General features: G+C 36.2%; 2 protein-coding genes across 2 annotated transcripts; both read left to right on the top strand.

Annotated features, from left to right (window-relative positions):
• Positions 1-4,065: 4,065 nt before the first annotated feature.
• Positions 4,066-7,726, top strand: LOC116004231 (alcohol dehydrogenase class-3). Its single transcript, XM_031244195.1, has 9 exons — positions 4,066-4,184; positions 4,345-4,481; positions 5,182-5,228; positions 5,329-5,654; positions 6,293-6,375; positions 6,465-6,540; positions 6,816-6,973; positions 7,079-7,240; positions 7,355-7,726. Exons 1-9 carry the CDS (start codon positions 4,151-4,153, stop codon positions 7,469-7,471), a joined length of 1,140 nt encoding a protein of 379 aa, XP_031100055.1. The 5' UTR covers positions 4,066-4,150; the 3' UTR covers positions 7,472-7,726.
• A 1,957-nt stretch (positions 7,727-9,683) lies between these two features.
• Positions 9,684-20,213, top strand: LOC116004232. The gene is made up of 20 exons (XM_031244196.1): positions 9,684-9,916; positions 10,189-10,278; positions 10,471-10,818; positions 11,125-11,327; positions 11,799-11,880; positions 12,935-12,994; positions 13,146-13,190; positions 13,535-13,734; positions 13,869-14,327; positions 15,191-15,281; positions 15,386-15,580; positions 15,668-15,757; positions 15,953-16,015; positions 16,121-16,195; positions 16,573-16,623; positions 16,878-16,955; positions 18,824-18,958; positions 19,419-19,526; positions 19,626-19,691; positions 19,819-20,213. Exons 3-20 carry the CDS (start codon positions 10,480-10,482, stop codon positions 19,882-19,884), a joined length of 2,406 nt encoding a protein of 801 aa, XP_031100056.1. The 5' UTR covers positions 9,684-9,916; positions 10,189-10,278; positions 10,471-10,479; the 3' UTR covers positions 19,885-20,213.
• Positions 20,214-20,257: the final 44 nt, after the last annotated feature.

Below are 20,257 nucleotides of genomic sequence, written 5' to 3' on the forward strand. Positions count from 1 at the left end.
GTGATTGGAATTGATTTTTGTAGACACCACTCGATTAAACTAGCCTTATAAGATTTTCTCACGCCGTTGCAAGTTTACTTAGTGCATGTCCTCGACCCTATACAAGACTGTACTGCTTCTCCCTGCTTATGGTTGAGTCGTCATTGGCTTGTAAGGAGGTGCTTTCTTGAATTAAGGGACGTGGTCTCACTTATGTGATCTCTACACCAACTACTCCAATTCTTCAACATTTGTTATTGTTGAACCATATCAACCTATATTCTTATGTTGCTTTTGTATTGACGCCTCAAGGGCTATCATGTTGTCTTTTACTCATTGTTCAGTAAGTTTGGTCCCTAAATATGCTAATTTAAGTGCTCACACTCTTGCTTCCTTGACCTTTTCACATGCTAACTCTTTGTATTGGAATTCTATCTCGTCTGATTCTATTTCTACTTTGATTTAATCTATCGTTATTGTTTGGTTGGCTTTCAAAAAAAAAAAAAAGTAAAATCGCTTTCTTACTAATTAAAGTTGTTTTAGTTGAATAGAGATAGATGTTTGATTGTTGCATGACATGATATAAATTCATGATGTGTATGCATCTTTGCGGATAGTCAAAGCAAAGGAAAAAGAAGTTGACAAAAACGGTGGCGTTCAGACCCAACTACTCCTCCAATAAAGGCAACTTGGACTGGTCAAGCATTATGATTTGATCATCATCAAGTACGTAAATGGCACTGCCTTTGCATTCATTTTGTCGGCATGCAATGATTGCGCACCTGCATGGGGCTAAAAATATACTCCGTAGTTGGATTTAGAGACTACATTTTTTTTTTTTTTTATGAATTGAAAATTGATAACGTTTAGTGGTAATACGCTATATTAAATTATTAATATGAAGATTAGATGTATAATTGTGGGTTAAGGTGGTGATGATATATATATATATAAAGAATGGTTCAGGTGCAGTTAAACTTAAGAAACAAAATTACGTTAATATGCTTTAATAAAAAATAAAAGACAATATATAAATTATAAAAATAATTAAATACGATAAATATAATAAACTAACATAAAATATATATTTTATAATGATTAGAATTAAAATAATTAAAATAACAAAATTAATAAATATGCATGATAATTTTATAATCTGTATAACCTAAAAATTGTGAGGGAATCACATTCCTTTCGAAATCTACTTTGAAAGGTATATGTTGCATTCCTTGTGGAATATGTTATTTCCTTGCGAAAATAAGATAATTTAAACCAAACATGGGTATGTAAGTTGTTATATATTATATTTCATTGGTTATGTTGTATAATTTGAACAAAACACACTATACATATAGTTCGTAGAGTTCATGATTAGGAAGCTTTAATTAGGTTGGGATATATTAAGATCGTTCTTGATCTAAAAATCTATCATTCGAGCATAATTTTCGTACCTAGACAATCATTCGTTTAATTTTTTTTTAATTTAATATTAATATAATCATATGTAATACCTGAGTTATGTTCGAATTATTTATTAATTATAATGACATTGTTTGGATTAAGAATGGAGATTTGGCACAGCACAATGCTATCAATGGGTTGATACTTTAGCATCTTATTGGGCCTATAACCCTCTACAACTCTGGAAATCTTGAAGCATAGCTAGATGTGGTATTCCAAAGTCCCGATTTCATGCAGGCCGGCCTTCGTACAACTTAAATCTACTCACAAAACAATGGAACAACTTAATCGGTCCCCAAAAAGAAAAAAAAAATGTTTAAGTGGATGAATTGTGATTCTTGTATAAACAATTGTTATACTATTGATAGTGGATATACTCCAAGACCGGTCGGATACCCCCCGGACCCGGTCGGAGGTTGTGCGGTCGGGTGGTCGGGAGGCTGGCATAGGATCGGCCGTCACGGGCCGAACAGTGCCCCTGACGGGCCCACGACGCGGCGTGCCAAGGACTGCCACGTACTCCTTCTCGCTTGGGCGTAGAGTGAGGCGGGCGCATGCGCGCCACGTTCCCGTCATGCCGGAGGTCCGGCAACCGCGCTTTTTCTCCCTTATAAATAGCGCATTTATGAGGAGAGAGGGGATCTTTTGGCTGTTTCTAGACTAAGACTTAAAGAGAGCTCGGACAGTAGGGAAGCCCACTGCCGACCTGCCGAGCGCTTTGAGCACTTATTGACTTGTAACCGGGTTTGGATCCTTGAGCTAATAAACGATCATATTTTCCGGTTTTCCTTGGTGCCCGTATTTTACAGTATCAACTATGGTCTAAGATTTATAGTACATTGTAGGCCCTATCTTAAATGACGTACGTGATTTTGAATTTTAAGTTTGATAACAACCGTTTGTTGTTCAATTCACATTACATGCATTTTTTTTAATTGTAAAGTATGTTTGTGTGTGTTATGTTATGCAATTCTGCGGCTTAAGTGTATGAATTCTGTACATAAAATAAAGTAAATATAATATCCACTTTTGTGTTTTGTACTATGCGTTTTTGTATCTTGTGTTATGTGTTTCGGTGTCTTATGTTATGTAATTCTGTACCTTAAGAATATTGATTCAATACATGAACTAAAGTAAATATAAAACATGTGTATCTATCTTGTGTTATGCGTTTATGTGTCTTATGTTATGCAATTCTGTACCTTAAACGTATAAATTCTATACCTGAAATATATTAATAGTTGTGTAACACACAACATATTGTGTATCTTATTTCACAGATTATTTATGTCTTGTATTATGAAATTATGTGCCTATAAAACATATATTATCTATATAAATCAGATTTGAAAATAAATAAATAATAACATGTGTATGTGTCTTGTGTTATAATGTCTCGTGTTATAAAATTATATACTATTTTGTACCTTAAAAATGTCTACCGCTACAACATACCCCGTCAACTTGAAACTTCAATAAACATCAATGGTGTGATGTGTAACAATGTTACGTTGTTAGTGTCCCCTCTGAATTGTCGTATTTCCTTCATTGCCTGCACCGAGACAATGAGATGGTAATACACGTTTTCCGTGCCCATGGTGGGGTATTGTTTATTTTTTTTTTTTGAGAAGGGTGGGGTATTGTTTATAAATCATAAAGATAATATATAAATAATATGAGATTACAAAAAGTGTATCAAGTCACGTATAGTAATTTGGTTACCACTAGCGCCGCCGACGGCTTCCTCAAAATTTAAGATAATAGTCCTGTTACAATCTCAATTGAGTTAATCAGATTATTGATTTTATGTGTGTGAATGAATCAACTGGCTCGAGCTCTGTCAATTTCAAAGTTAAGTCAAACTCGAGCCGACTCGTTTTGTAACCAAGTCGAACTCGAGCTTCAGTTTTATAGTTCGAGCTTACATATTATTTGTTGAGCTAAAGTTCAGCTCGTTTATCGCCCTTTTGAAGTTTGATAAAATTTGAACCTTATAGAAAAAATTATATTCACGTACCATCAATTAAAATAGTTTTTTTTTTAAATTTTCATTATCAAAAAATTCAAAGTTCAACTCTCCATATACGCATAATACAATTGATATAGGTCCTTAATCAGGTGAGAACCATGCCCCAGGTGAGAACGTAAGGACAAATCCAAACCATTGATCTAGTAAATCTAACGGTTGAAATAAACAAAATTTTGTAATATTTATGAAAATGACCCGCTCATTTTAAAAGTTTATAATATTTATGAAAATGACCCCACTCATTTTTTACTTGATTTCTCATCCGTCAGATCTTGCAGATCAACGGTTTGGATTTGTCCTCACGTTCTCACTTGGGGGCATAGTTCTCATATGATTAGGATTCTTCTATCTATATGGTATATATATATTCATAGTAATATAATTAATACCCATTATTAATTATATACTTACCATATTCATATATAAATTATCTAGACTAGATATAGTAGTAATTTAATAGTAATTACTATTTACGGAGTATGGGCCGGATCAATGCCCAAATGAGGCATAGCCCAATATGTAAAATGTTTGGTAGTATATCCATTTCCACAGCAGTCCAGGTAGCTTGGATGCTATAAAAGGACTACTGCGTATTGTTCGTCTTCTACATCACGCGCGCACACTCACTCACTCTCTCGTTAGCAACTCGCCAGCCTGAAATCAATTTTGTGGTTCTGATTCATGGCCACTCAAGGTCAAGTCATCACTTGCAAAGGTACTGTTCATTCTCTATTCTGCGCATTTCTGACATGTAGGTTTATGCGGGGAACTGAACTCGCACGGATTTGCTACAAATTGATGTAATTATGTAATTGGAGCGAGGGATCTGATCGTGGCTAATGTGATTTTTTGTTTGTTTGTTTGTGATTGTGCAGCGGCGGTGGCCTGGGAACCCAACAAGCCCTTGGTGATCGAGGATGTGCAGGTGGCTCCGCCGCAGGCCGGGGAAGTCCGAGTTAAGGTTCTCTTCACTGCTCTCTGCCACACCGATGCTTATACGTGGAGCGGCAAGGTATATTTCTCTCTTTCGCCTTTTCTCACTCGTGTGTGTTTGATAAAAATGGTGTCTATGATGGAATTTTGTGATGTGTTCGGTTTTTTACTACTCCCTTCCTCATATTTTATATGTCTGGTTCGGTTAACGAGTATTGATTGAGTATGTTATTTTTAATCCAAATTTTCATAATATTAAGTTTATTATTAGTATACAAAATTTATATATTTAGAAAATACAGGAAAAGTACTATTAAACACAAAAAATTAAACTTAAAAATCAGTAAAAGTACTAAAGAAAATAAATAAAGAAGAAAAAGTTGGTTTTACCAATTAATAGTAAGTAGGACAGATAAAATATTTATTTGAGTTGGGATGTGACCTTCCTAATTTAAGAGTGGTGTAATTCTTGAACGTGAATTGTTTATACATGTTCTAAATGTTTTGGTGGTGGTTGGTAGATTAGTAGATAGACTTGTAATATTTGTTTAGTGTTTCATTTTATATAGAAATGTAATTGTGTAAACATGTTTCCTGTAACAAATAAGAGTTCTCCAATTACTAAATAGCTGCTAGAATGTTTCGGGGAACTTTCTGATATCTGAATTCTGAAATGAAATGTTTTAATTGAAGGGTGCAAACTACGGAATTGTTTTGTTTGATTTTAGTATGAAGTGTTTGTATTATTATCTGAGACATTGTGTCTTTTCTCTCTGAAGGATCCTGAAGGTCTCTTCCCATGTATCCTTGGTCATGAAGCTGCAGGGTACGTGGCTATGTGCTCATTGTGTATCATAAAATCTTAATTAAAATCATTGGTTCAATGTTCATTTTTTCATTGTTTTTCTCATGTGAAAAAAATGCAGTATAGTGGAAAGTGTTGGTGAAGGTGTGACTGAGGTGCAGCCTGGAGACCATGTTATTCCTTGCTATCAGGCAGAATGCAAGGAGTGCAAGTTTTGCAAATCGGGAAAGACCAATCTTTGTGGAAAAGTGAGGAGTGCTACTGGAGTTGGAATCATGATGAATGACCGCAAGAGCCGATTTTCAGTCAATGGAAAGCCCATCTATCACTTCATGGGAACCTCTACGTTCAGTCAATACACAGTTGTCCATGATGTTAGTGTTGCTAAGATTGACCCAAAGGCTCCTTTGGACAAAGTCTGTCTTCTTGGCTGTGGTGTTCCAACAGGTGATGTTTTTTGTTTTCTTGAATCTGATTAAAATTTTAACCTGCCTGTTAATTTTCCTTTATAGCTGATTGATAGTGTGAATATGACATTATCTCTATATGTACTTCAGATATACCCTTCTTTCAACCCCAGCTTGTGACTCCTAATACACTTAAGAACTAGGGGAAAGAAAGAACAGAGGCAACTGAGAAGAAGAGATAAAGAGAACAACAAAATGTTAATCATAGAATGTTCCCTTCTTTTTCTGATTTTGAACTTGTTACCTTTGTTGCTTCTAAGTCCGTATGTGTCTGTAGACTTCTATAACTATAGATTCGTTGCCCTATTCATCAGGAGAAAATAAAATGACAAGATTTCAACACTTCATACCAGTGGTTGTTTATATTGTCAATTTCTATCTGTTTTTGTTGTTCTTTACAAAACTCAAGCTTTAACTGATAAATATTAAATGCTTTTCTTCTCCCATGAGGAATTCTTGTTGCACGTGGATGACATTTTTATCTTAGGGAGTTTATTCTGTGCATTTTCAGATCGATTGGACTTGTATCAATTCTTTCAGCAATGTTTTGTGTATTAAACTAAAACTACGTTAGCATATCGTTTTTAGTTATTTACATCTTATATTTTTGGTCTTCAGGTCTTGGAGCAGTTTGGAATACTGCAAAAGTTGAAGCAGGTTCTATTGTTGCCGTCTTTGGCCTTGGGACTGTTGGGCTTGCTGTAATTTCCTGACAAAACTGTTGTGTTGATAGTCTTGTTCTTAATCACTTTATTCTCCAAGTAACAATGAGCTTTTAATTGCTTTGTAGGTGGCAGAGGGTGCTAAAGCTGCTGGTGCCTCACGAGTCATTGGGATAGATATCGATAGCAAAAAGTTTGACACAGGTAGCTTGATCTTGCATTGACTGACCTATATATATTAGTTGTGTGATTTTGATCTTGATCACACCTTAGTTTGTCATAAACTGATTACATATCAATGAATTTTATGCATGTGATGGAGCGTTCATTGTATCTTGATCTCCAATACACTAAGAATAAGTACTTGGATAATTTTTCATGTATATTCGGGCAGTCATAAATATTTTTGTGTGTATTTCAAGGCATAACATTTTCCACGGATAAAACTAACATGCTTTTTTCATTTTCCTTCAATGCAGCTAAGAATTTTGGTGTGACTGAATTCATCAATCCAAAAGACCATGACAAACCAATACAGCAGGTTATTGTAGATCAAACCGATGGTGGTGTTGACTACAGCTTCGAGTGCATTGGGAATGTCCAAGTGATGAGGGCCGCTCTAGAGTGTTGTCATAAGGTGACAAAGCACATAATTACTGTTCTCGATTTTTTTTTTAAGATACAAAAAACTGTATGGGGTGCCATTTTTTAAGATCCAAAAAACCTTTTGAAATTGTTGTAGGGATGGGGAACATCAGTTATTGTAGGCGTTGCAGCATCCGGCCAAGAGATAGCAACCCGTCCATTCCAGCTGGTGACAGGCCGTGTTTGGAAGGGAACTGCATTTGGCGGTTTCAAGAGCCGCTCACAAGTACCATGGCTCGTGGAGAAATACATGAAGAAGGTGAGTGAATACACCAACGTCCCCTACTTTCTTCCCTCTATTACAGTGCACCTTATGTGTTTTCTTTTCCCCTGAAATCACACTATTGACTGAAACGAAATGCCCATTTAACAGGAAATCAAAGTGGACGAGTACATCACCCACAATTTGACACTTGCAGAGATCAACCAAGCTTTTGATCTGATGCACGAAGGAGGCTGCCTTCGCGTCGTGCTGAATATGGATGCATAAGCTTTTTGCTAAGCGGGCTTTCAACTTTTTGTTTGGTTTGGACTCCTCCCCTCCAGTTGGATCACTTCAATAAGATGCTATTTGTTGATTATCTGTTTTTGGAGACATGCATTGTTGGCAATCCCTATTTTTCATCTTTAAGCTTCCTCATTTATGTTTTGTCAGTAACCCATTAAAGGTATGGGTCTCATCTGTGAATTGTTGGAGGACCTAAACCCTGCAAAAATTGAATGAAACCCCCATTGAACATCCCAACTTCAGACCCCAAATAACAGATGTTCATGTCTGTCAATTACCTGCCTTCATTTTCAAAGGATCTGGTCGTCCTGATTTGAGGCAACTAAGGTTACAGTTTCTAGTTTTTTGCTAGCCGACAGTTCAATTCTTAAGATCTAAAATCCTTTAGATAATGTTTTTCGCCCTTATAATTACTACTCCCGGATTAAAAAAGAAAAACTTTTTATTGTCATAAAGTACGGGTGAATTCCCTACTCTTGTTCTAGAGAGTTGGTGGAGGAGGTAAATTGAAGCAGGATTTAAACCCTATATTCCACGAGTGTTAGCAAAACAAAAGTTATGAAGTTATTTTGGATTAGTTGATCAGTTGAGCTGTGCTCTAGGAGTGTCAATGAATGATTGATTAATAATGAGGTTGAAATTTTGAGTTACATGAAAGTCTACTATCTAAAAATATATTTTGTGTGAACTTTGTCTTATTAGTTATGACTGTAACCTGCAAAAGCTCTCAAGGTTGGAAGCTGATCGTTGGAAGCTGATCATATCATTAGCATTCTATTTAATTGATTGGTGAATAATTCCTCACCATTTCTGTACAAAATATATAGCTGTTAGATTTATTTATCAGGTCAACTCTTTCACTTGCAGGATTGCATCTGCGAGAATCACTCTAAAAACCTTTAATAAATATGTATTAGTATGACACATCTCTATCAAAGTTAATCATCCAACATTGTAAATTTTGTATTAACAGTTTGTTTACAAATTGTCCTAAATTGTTGAATTAATTTTTTGTTACCTTAAACAAAATGTGATTCGATATATATAATTTAAATAAAAAATGTAACTTATTCTCACTTCAAACAAACAAGCGTCCTATGGTCATGGTGTAAACTTTTTAAGAAGATATAGGACATGGTGTAAACTTTTTAAGAAGATAGATCAATCTTTTCGACAAATATTTCAATATACAAAAACTAGAGGGAAGAAAGTCACTTAGTCGAATGTGTACTTAAGATGAAACTCACATTGTAATCTTAGTTGACAAATGACTAAAAAGAGTACCAACTTAAGATACTTTATTTGCCTGAGTGGGGGATTGTAGGCAAAGACATAAAATCGAACACTGACAAAGACATAGAATATAGCCCTAATAGTTATTGGAGTTAGTTTTTAGGTGGAAGATTGTGAGCAAAGACATAGATTTAAACCCTTATAGTTTGGGAGTTACATTCAATGTGGTGGGCTTCTTGTCAATACTAGACATTGGTTCTATCACCACTATTGAATTACTGTAATTTATCCCGTTCTATCACTACTACTAAATTACTGTATTTTTTCCCTTCACTATTTAATCAGATTGAGGTACAAGAGCAAGTGAAATTTTTTTGTCAAAGGTACCCTACTTTAATTTTTTATTTTTATTTTTTTATTGAGACACAACATTAAATAAATTGATGTAATTTAATTGTGGAGGGGCAAGGGGAGGTAAAAAGCACGTGGAAACTACACCAAATTCCGTGAAACAAGAACACCTCCCCCATTTAATGCTTCTCAAATCTCAACACCATCTCTCTGCTACTGCCTCCTCCACGTGTCCTTTCATTACATTCATTTCCCATCCATTAGTTATCATGCAATTAAATCGGACCAACATTATAGTTCATTAGACTAAAAACATACTCCGTATTACATTATATGAGATGCTAAATACATTATATATGATCAAAGTATTACACGTCTCACATAATCATATTAATAGAACATTCAATTGTCTGAGTATGGTAAAAATTTAAATATGTCTTTTATAATTAGAGTCCTCATGGCACCTCATAGTCTGAAAAAAAAATCATATGTAATTGACTAATAGAAGAAACTGTTATTAAATAATAAAAAGAAAACATTATAAGTTGTACCATTTATTTTTTATTATATTATGAACTCCATTGAACTTCTCACAATTGAATCATATTAAATGACGTGGGGATTACTATGCAAAAATAGGCAAAGGACTTTAATTGATTTTCCATTTTTCCATTGGGGCTAAACCATAACAGAAAACATTTTCCGTTTTGCATGTCCCTGCCTGCCATTCTCGGAAGATTATCTACGCCGCAGCCGGCATCCTCATCCAAGACAGACGCCGCACAAATCACCATCTTTGCCGTGAAAACCCATACCATAAACCATCAAAAAATCAAACTTTTTGTAAGTGGGTATAACGATCACATGCTCTTTTTCACCTGGTATTGCTGTGCATATGTGGATTCTATATGGGTTATTGTGTATGTAGAGATGTAAGAATGTTCTTAATCGATGGTAATTTGTGGGTAATTAATGGTTGGTTGAATGCATGCTCATATTTTTCAAATTTTGGGTAAAGGGGTGGTGTATCTGTTCTGGGAATGTTGTATTTGAGGCTCAAGATAGCATCTTTATATGACTTTTGTGTTTTTTCTTTTCCATATTTTCTTCAACAGTGTTTACAGGGTGTTCAATAGGTGTGGATTCTACAAGCAGAGAACAATCATGCTCATTGGAACCCAGATTCTTGAAGTTGTCAATTTGAGGTTAGATCAGAGTAGCACTCTTTTTACTTAACTTCTGGATTGGGTTATGATTTTGCTAGATTTGGTGTGTGTTTAGGGCCATAGATTGAAGTTTAAGGGGTGAAATGATGTTAGTTAGTGATGGTAGTTAGTTATCATGGTTTTGGAAAAAGGAAAGATTTTAGTTAATCTGTGAGCATATTATTGGATTAGGGTGTTATAATGATGCAACAAGAAAGAGAGTTGCTAGAGGGCTTGCAACTACCGCCTCGTCACGTGTCACAGCAAATCTCTGAAGGAGTGACTAGTGAGGCGCTACAGAATGTCTCGGGTAGTTTTGGTGTTCCACCAGCACGGGCAACGCATAGAAGAAGTCAGAGTGAAGTAGCGCCATCTTCAGTTAATAGGGGTAGCAATAATGTTCCGAAATGGAAGACAAATATGCAAAGAGCTTTGCGTTGGGGGAATAATTTTCAGGGAGAAGGCCCGTTTTATTCTTTCAATCCTGAGGTTCTGGCCAATCAAAAGCGGCAATGGTATCAGCTTCATTCAAAAACGTCGGTATGCTTCTATCCCGATGTCAAGGTCTTGATTTTTGCTTAAGACATCAGTTCGATTCTTTACTGCTTTCTTACAGATACATATCTAGACCACCTGATTATAGTTCTTCCCATGACAGACAGGAATAGTTTTCGTAACCATCCTCACCATGCACACTTTTGGACCTTTAATTTGCTAGCTCTTGTTATTTTGGGTGGTTTGGTTGTGTGTTGTTCCCTTTTATTTTTTACCGTCTGGGCTCATAGTGAGATTTATGTATGATCGATCTCATTTGATTATACTAATTTGACGGGGAATGCTGTGCAGGATGGTAAGAAATACAAGGAGCCCACCTCACTTTTTGAACACTTCATTATTGTGGGTCTTCATCCAGAGGCTAATCTTAAGGCTGCTGAGGATGCATTTGCTAGGAAGAAGAAATGGGAGCTAGAGTTGGAAAGGTCCGATATAGTAGATATCAGAATGCTACCACACCGGGGCCCTCCACTTCCATCTCTAGAACCTCAGGTTTAGTCGCTTTGTTTGAATTTTAAAATTGCTTTTAGATCTTCCGACTTTGCTTCTTTTTTGCACGCAAAACATAGTTTCTCTGTGGCTAGTTTATTCTGACTTTTTCAGTAGAAATTCTGGAATAATGCTGCTTTCGTTCATTGGTTAACTGCACAACCATGTTGTCTTCTGTATAACATCATCGTTTCACATATATCATTGGAAATTTCTCTATAGAAATTGGAACTTAGATGAAGCTGGAAATATCATTTAATTCCTTTAGTTTCTATGCCTATACTAGAATTCATTTTTTTAAAGAAAATTATCTTTGTTGTCATTTGTCAATACTAAACCTGTGGTGTCAATACTATTTCTTCCTCATTGCTGAAATAATTTCATTTTCAGTAATATGGTGCTTAAGTGCTTTTTTTTTTTTTTTTTTTTTTTTTTTTTTTTTTTTTTTTTTTTTTTTTTTTTTTTTTTTTTTTTTAAAAATTTAAATATCCACCTGGAAAGAAAATGACTATGCGTTCAACCGATTTGGCTGCTTTCTGCTTTCCTGGAGGTGTTAAGGTGTATTTTCTGCTGCTCCAAGATGTTACTACTTACTATTGTTTTGATGAATTTTAGCTGGATTTCTTAATTCCTACAATATTTATTTAATGTGCTTCTAGATGTGTTTGAATGATTTTCTCTGGTACCTAGTGCATGCTTATATACTCTCATACAATAAAGTTGAATGCGTGTTTTATGCAAGAAGTTCTGCATTGATAAGACTAAAAAGATCTATTCTCATACATCTCTTCAACTTAGAATCTCTTTAGCTAGAGATTTCTTTAGAATTTATTCAATTAGTTCCTATCTGCAAGGCTTTTAAGTCATGAAATTATTCTTTGATTAGGGTTTTGGTTTCTTGAGATTATTAAGATATCATGAATTTCTGCTAAACTGCCATGCTTTCCCTACCTGAATTTCTGTGATACCTGTAATTGTCTGTGCACTTATGAAATGCCTTTTAGTGTATATTTCTTGATGCTTCTTTCATGTCACCCAACTTGAATACCTTAAACGTCATTAGGGAGACTCCTAGAGGGAGAGGCCTATTGGCCTTTTTGGTTTGAGCCGCTATGGGCAACCTAGGTTGGTTTATCTCCTTGTAGTCCTTTGCCGGCTAGGGTCACAAGTCAGGGTTTATCCAGTGCACACCCTCTGGTAGTGGCTACAGGTTTCCCTCGTCATCCAAAAAAAGAAATAGGGAGAATTTATGACAGTATTGGTATTATTCCACGGTGCTACAATGATAACTAGATTGCAACTAAAGTAATCGTTTGGCTGCCTGAAGTAGCAGGGGAATCTCTTCACTGGTGGGCAGATTTCCGGATCTTCAGATATAATTATGACTTATGAGTAATTTAAGATGTTTTATGCAGCATCTACAAATGGTTTTGCCCAGGAAAATTGATTATTTTGGTGCATGGCTTGAGTTGCTAACTTCTTTCATATGTTCCATTTTTCTAGAGTTGAAAATTTAGTGGTTTAATTTGTTCGAAAGATCTATATCTCATAACGAACCAATCTCAGGGAAAGGATACGGCATTCATACTTATATATCTCTTCTTTAATTAAGGCACATGTATTAGAGAGGACCCCGTCATTGAGTGAATTGAATCAACTGATCTATGGGCAGGTACGTGTGGTTTGAAAGGAACACTTTCTAAAGTACTCCATAATTATACAATGTTACTTGGACCATCATATGGTTCTAGGAAAGTGAAGATAAAAGTAAGTGTATCTTTGATGAAATTACATTTTTGTTTTCTTTTTTGTTACGTCTTCAGGAGCATTTAAGCAGAGATGACTTTTCCTTTTTATTTTCTTTCAAGGTAAGTTAAAATAATCCTTTTATTATCATCATTGTTATCTTCTTCTTCCTCTTGTTTTTTCCTTCATCTTTTTTTACCTTTTGTATCTGATCTTTCTGGTTTTCAATGGACCAACATACTCGTTCTTTACGTAATACTGCTTTACCTTTTATCATTTCATATAGTGTTTCTTGGTAATATATCCTTTATTTGATCTTTCATTTGACTTCGATAAGGTACTTTTCATATAGTGTTTCTTGTGTTTTATTCTACCTGATTTTGTTGTGCAGCAAATTCGTTTCCCCGCAAATTATACTATATGCTTTATGTATGTGCTGACAAATACTCTATCGGCCTTTGATCAGGTGGGGGACAATGCTACCCTTTATGGTGTTTGTTTACAAGTACGAGAAATTGTTCAAAGACCGCCTGCTATCTATGTAAACTCGTCGGCTCCTTGCCAGTCACCTTTAGGTAGCAGTCGGTTTTTGGTTTCTGCACCTCGCTGTTACTGTGTTTTAACGAGAGTTCCTTTCTTTGAATTGCATTATGAGATGTTGAACAGGTCAGCATTTAGTGGAAACGGATTATTTCTTGTTGCTCAGCATATTTTATCTTCAATTAGTCATTTATATTTTATACCGAGTAACATGAGAGCATCCTTTATGCCACTCACTATATTTATTTACTTGGGTGCAGTCTCATTGCACAGGAGCGTCTAAATAGGATAACCAATTTGCTCAGTGACGTTAGTCTTTCTGACATTGTCCCTTCGGCACCTCCGGCCAAACTAAATCATCGATCAAATGGAAATCATTCTTCGACCGATACTGCTTGGATGGATTCCGCTATCCCCGTTGACAGTGCAAGTGCTCTAACTGCGGCCGCTGCTGGGATAATATGTGATGATGAGGCTCCGTTATCTTCTTCGAGGTGGGAAGTTTTGTCTCCTGCAAGCATGAGTGCTAGTGAGGCATCGGATCATTGTCAAATGAAGTTTGGCTCCTTTGATGATTGTGCATCCGAGGGCTCAGAAAGTCGCCCCGATTGTGCTGAAAGGAACAATGGAGTTCATGATGGTGGCCGAACCTCAGAAGTTGGATCGTCAAATTTCTGCTCTAGACACCGTAAACATAGCAGTTCTGATTCCGTATTCAGGTAGTACATCTCTTTCGATTTTATTATTATTATTATTATTATTATTTATTTATTTTTTCTGTTTATTTATCATTTTCTTATGCATTTGACAACAAGAATAACATAATGGACAATTTCTGTTTTCTATTCACACACTTCAGAATATACGTGGGTCATATCATATAGGAGATTTACATACCATAAAACTCTACTAAACTGTATAGTTAAAATATGACTTAATACCACTATTGCAAAAATCCCCCGCCCTAGGCGCTAGGCGCCCCTAGACCGAGGCGAATTGCTCCCTAGGCGTCCGCCTAGCGCCCTAGCGCCTAACTCGGCCGACTCAGCCGAATTTGGCCGAGTTAACTCGTCCAATTCGGCAGAGTTAGCTGAGTTAACTCGAGCGAGGTAAATATATTTATTTATACAAGTAAGAGAAGTAAGATATATATATAATATAATATAATATATGACATACACCCACACACATGCATTATTTTTTTGTTTTTATAGGTCGCCACCTAGGTACCGCCTAGACCGCTTAGGCGCTAGTCTACCGCCCGACTAGCGCCTAGCGTCTACTGCAACCATGCTAAATACCCAATTTAATCATCGGCTATAGTGGTTTTTCTCGATTTAGTCCTAAACATCTTTTTGTGCTTAATTAGGTCTTGGACTTCAATGGTTTAACCGTATTGAGTCCTCAGCTATTACAGTCAAAGACTAATTGAGAAAAACCACTATAGTTGAGGACTAAATCGAGAAAAACCATTATAGGTCTCCAAGTTTTTGTGTCCAAATTCCAGTGAGGTGGTCGGTAGCTTTTTCATGCTACCTATGACCGTTATTTCCTTGTATCATAGTCTTTTTTTAATTTTCAGTACAGCGAGGAATCTATTATCAGAGGATGAAGATGAAATCTGCGAGAGCCATGAGAGAGATGCTGCAGATGCAATAATGGAATGGGCTCGGGTGAGTAGACTTTCATGCTTAAATAAAAAAAAAATTGTAGTTTCGTGTTTCATCTACCGGTGAACTCCTCTTTTCTGACTTCCCTCGCTTGTTTCCTTTGGCAGGAGAATAAGAACGAGTTGCTGCAGATAGTTTGCAGTTATCATTGCTTGTCTCTTCCATCTCGGGGAAGTAAGATTGTTTTTCAGCCACTCGAGCATCTATCGGCAATTGAGTATAAGAGATGCTCGGTTTCTGAACTTGGATTTAGTTATAAACATTTAGCTGTTGAAATGCAGGATTTAGAAGTAATTGCTAAGGTGGGACCTTTTCTCTTTAACCGTTTATCTTTGAAGGTTTACATACACATTTAGAAATGAATACTAATATTATAATATTATATCAAGGCCAATTTCGATTTAGCTGCTGCTGAGGAAGCCGTTGCATTATCAGTATGGACAACCGCTACAATTTGTCGAGCTCTTTCCCTTGAAACTGTAATTTTATTTTTTTTTTTAATTGTTACTATAAAATATTTTCCTTCTTGATCATGGAAGTTCATCATTGGAGTGTAAATATACTTGCGGGGAAAATTAACCGGTGTTCTTGAATTTTAGAAAATGCCCTTTAAACCAGAACTTGAGTTTGATGTATGCTCCATCTTTTTTTTTTTTTTTTTTTTTTTTTTCCAGATTTTGGCCTTGGTCACGGGTGTGCTACTGGAAAAACAAGTGGTTGTCATATGCCCAAATTTGGTAAGCTATGATCGTTCAGAGTTTACGTTTTTTGTTGCATTTCATTAACTGTTAGTGGGTCTCCATTGCTTCTTACTTTTTTGTATCACTTTCCAACGAATACAGGGAATTCTTTCGGCTCTTGTGTTATCTTTAATTCCAATTATTCGTCCCTTTCAGTGGCAGAGTTTATTTCTTCCCGTAAGTTCTCCAACACCGAATATTTTTTTATACGAATGAATGATGTAGGTGTAGGTATTTAATGTTTGAATGAGTGAACTTTAGCATGTGCGTCTTTTTCCCTTTCTTCCCTCGTTCTTCTCTCTTTTCTATATGCATCTTTCCCGTTTCTTCTCTTTTCTGTTTTTATTGAATGCCTGACTGTGGGCTGGTGACTTAAAAAAACATTGGATCTGTATCCCAATACTCAATAGAAACTGATACGGGAAATGGATTAGTCTTGTTTTAGCCATCCTTCTAGTTATCAATCGTATTTATCGTTGAATTTAACCACCATATTTCCCTTTTTAGTATGACGTTTGCCCTCCTCAAATAATTCTGTTAATGAATTCCAACAGATTTTGCCACGTAAGATGCTTGATTTGCTCGATGCTCCTGTTCCTTTCATTGTAAGTTCCCTTTTCTTTTTTGACAGCTTTCATATATTAATATTAGTGAAGTCGATAAGTTGCTTCATCTGCCCTGTGCTTTTCATTTTTCTCCATTTTCACTTCCCAATCTAGTATATGTTCCATGTAGAGTGGAACGTGCATGTATAGTCCGGGCGCTTTATAGGTGGTAATTCAATTAGAAGTTTCGATTGTTTAAAGTTGGACAAGAAAATAGAACAATCTTACAGCTTTCTCGGGTTGTGATTTTTCAGGTTGGCTTGCAACAGAAACCAGCTGACTTGAAGACAAAAATCTCGAACCTTATTTATGTCAATGTCGCAAAAGACCAGGTTAGTTTAGCTTTCAGTCTCTTCATACCATTAGTGCCTCCCTCGTTTCAGCTTTTAAGGAACGTAACATTTGATAGGACAGCAAAAGAAGCAAATCCAATAACGCCGCTTTTTGTCTTTTATCTTTGATTAAACATCTGATCTGTCCCAGTTGCAATTGCTTTGAAGCGTTATTAAATGTTTGTTTTATTCTTGGAGCATTTAAATTTCAAGAATATCTGTTCTAGGTTGGTTCTTTATTCTTGTTTTCTCTCACCCAAAAAGGGCAATCGGTTCATTAACAGGAGAATTGGGGAATTTTTGTCCCACTGATATACTCTCTTCTATGAGTGTCTTGTGTTCTACTCTTCATGTTTTTTTTCTCATTTTGTCAGTCCCATCTGGGGTGCAGGCAAAACCGTGTTACTTGCCATTACTTCCAGGGTTTAAGGAGCTTGTATCGNTTTTTTTTTTTTTTTTTTTTTTTTTTTCCAGATTTTGGCCTTGGTCACGGGTGTGCTACTGGAAAAACAAGTGGTTGTCATATGCCCAAATTTGGTAAGCTATGATCGTTCAGAGTTTACGTTTTTTGTTGCATTTCATTAACTGTTAGTGGGTCTCCATTGCTTCTTACTTTTTTGTATCACTTTCCAACGAATACAGGGAATTCTTTCGGCTCTTGTGTTATCTTTAATTCCAATTATTCGTCCCTTTCAGTGGCAGAGTTTATTTCTTCCCGTAAGTTCTCCAACACCGAATATTTTTTTATACGAATGAATGATGTAGGTGTAGGTATTTAATGTTTGAATGAGTGAACTTTAGCATGTGCGTCTTTTTCCCTTTCTTCCCTCGTTCTTCTCTCTTTTCTATATGCATCTTTCCCGTTTCTTCTCTTTTCTGTTTTTATTGAATGCCTGACTGTGGGCTGGTGACTTAAAAAAACATTGGATCTGTATCCCAATACTCAATAGAAACTGATACGGGAAATGGATTAGTCTTGTTTTAGCCATCCTTCTAGTTATCAATCGTATTTATCGTTGAATTTAACCACCATATTTCCCTTTTTAGTATGACGTTTGCCCTCCTCAAATAATTCTGTTAATGAATTCCAACAGATTTTGCCACGTAAGATGCTTGATTTGCTCGATGCTCCTGTTCCTTTCATTGTAAGTTCCCTTTTCTTTTTTGACAGCTTTCATATATTAATATTAGTGAAGTCGATAAGTTGCTTCATCTGCCCTGTGCTTTTCATTTTTCTCCATTTTCACTTCCCAATCTAGTATATGTTCCATGTAGAGTGGAACGTGCATGTATAGTCCGGGCGCTTTATAGGTGGTAATTCAATTAGAAGTTTCGATTGTTTAAAGTTGGACAAGAAAATAGAACAATCTTACAGCTTTCTCGGGTTGTGATTTTTCAGGTTGGCTTGCAACAGAAACCAGCTGACTTGAAGACAAAAATCTCGAACCTTATTTATGTCAATGTCGCAAAAGACCAGGTTAGTTTAGCTTTCAGTCTCTTCATACCATTAGTGCCTCCCTCGTTTCAGCTTTTAAGGAACGTAACATTTGATAGGACAGCAAAAGAAGCAAATCCAATAACGCCGCTTTTTGTCTTTTATCTTTGATTAAACATCTGATCTGTCCCAGTTGCAATTGCTTTGAAGCGTTATTAAATGTTTGTTTTATTCTTGGAGCATTTAAATTTCAAGAATATCTGTTCTAGGTTGGTTCTTTATTCTTGTTTTCTCTCACCCAAAAAGGGCAATCGGTTCATTAACAGGAGAATTGGGGAATTTTTGTCCCACTGATATACTCTCTTCTATGAGTGTCTTGTGTTCTACTCTTCATGTTTTTTTTCTCATTTTGTCAGTCCCATCTGGGGTGCAGGCAAAACCGTGTTACTTGCCATTACTTCCAGGGTTTAAGGAGCTTGTATCGGAACTGCATCCAATCCACGTTAGATTGGCACGTGAGGATCTCGCTGCTCAAAGGCATCCAGTATATAGATGCAACGAAGTACAGGTTGCCAACATTGATTCTTTGCGTTTAATGTTCCCCATTAGGCAATAACATAAAATTTTTTAGGGAAAAGGTACAAATAAGCCATCGAACTATTTGGGAATTAGCAATAACAGAAATGGTCGCCCTCGCCGGAAAATGCGACCAACGACAATATTCCTTCGTCGCCGGTCGCCGGAAGTGTTCGCCGGTGGCCGGAATAGGCAAATGACCTGTTAAAAATGTCAATTGTTACGGAGTTTTTTTTTTCCGGTTTAGTGGCCTAATTGCTTTATTTTTCCGAGTTCAGTGGCTTATTTGGAGCTTATTTGAGTTCGATGGCTTAATTGCTAATTCCCAAATAGTTCGATGGCTTATTTGTACCTTTTCCCAATTTTTTATACATTACTATGTTCATATTGTTCACATCTTGGCATCTGTATCTGATCTGAATTTTACGTGTTTTGTTTGAGCATATATGCAGACGGAGGCTGCTGCTCAATTCTTGAATGTTATGGGGCATTACTTGGAATCCCTTTGTTCAGATTTGAGGACTCACGCGATCACTAGCGTGCAATCAAACAACGACAGGGTTTGTTTGATGAACCAGCTTTCGATCGATTGAAAATTCCTTCGAATATCTTGGAAACCGATAACCTATGAAACTAATTTTTCGCCTTTCGTGTGTCAGGTTTCTATATTGATGAAGGATAGCTTTATTTCGTCTTTTCCTATTCGGGATCGAGCATTCGTTAAGGTAAAACTTATGTTTTTGTTCAACCTTCTGTCAAATAACTATTCACTTTCCTGCAATTTGGTGTTATCACTTATCATTAGCTGCAATTTCATCATTTTTCTTAAAAAAATTTTTTTCGCTTCTGCAGTCATTCATCGATACACAACTGTTCAGCGTGTTGTCAGATGCGCGCCTCTCGAGCTACGAGGATTGAATAGAGCGCGGTATGATCAGCTAAACGCGTAGGATCGCCTTCTAATGCAGCCCCGAGTTTCTCCCTGTTATAGGTGTTTTCAGATGAGCATTTCCCAGATCACATTCATACTGTCTTGTCACCATTCCCACCTTTTTTTGTAGGATTATTGTATGTATAGGTTTAGGATTTCAAATATATTCTCCATTTACTTAAAAAAGAAAAAGACAGTGCCATGATGCTTAAACTACAGCACTTTCTGTGACAAATGTTGTATCAGTTATATATACACATTCTCAAATGTTGTGTAACTCAATTGGGCTTTAATGTAAATACAAGGGATAGACAAACGGGGTTAGATTAGTGGTCACTTAACCAGGTTATTATAATGCAA

The sequence above is a fragment of the Ipomoea triloba genome, chromosome 14 (assembly GCF_003576645.1).
Source record: "Ipomoea triloba cultivar NCNSP0323 chromosome 14, ASM357664v1".
Classification (NCBI taxonomy): domain Eukaryota; kingdom Viridiplantae; phylum Streptophyta; class Magnoliopsida; order Solanales; family Convolvulaceae; genus Ipomoea; species Ipomoea triloba.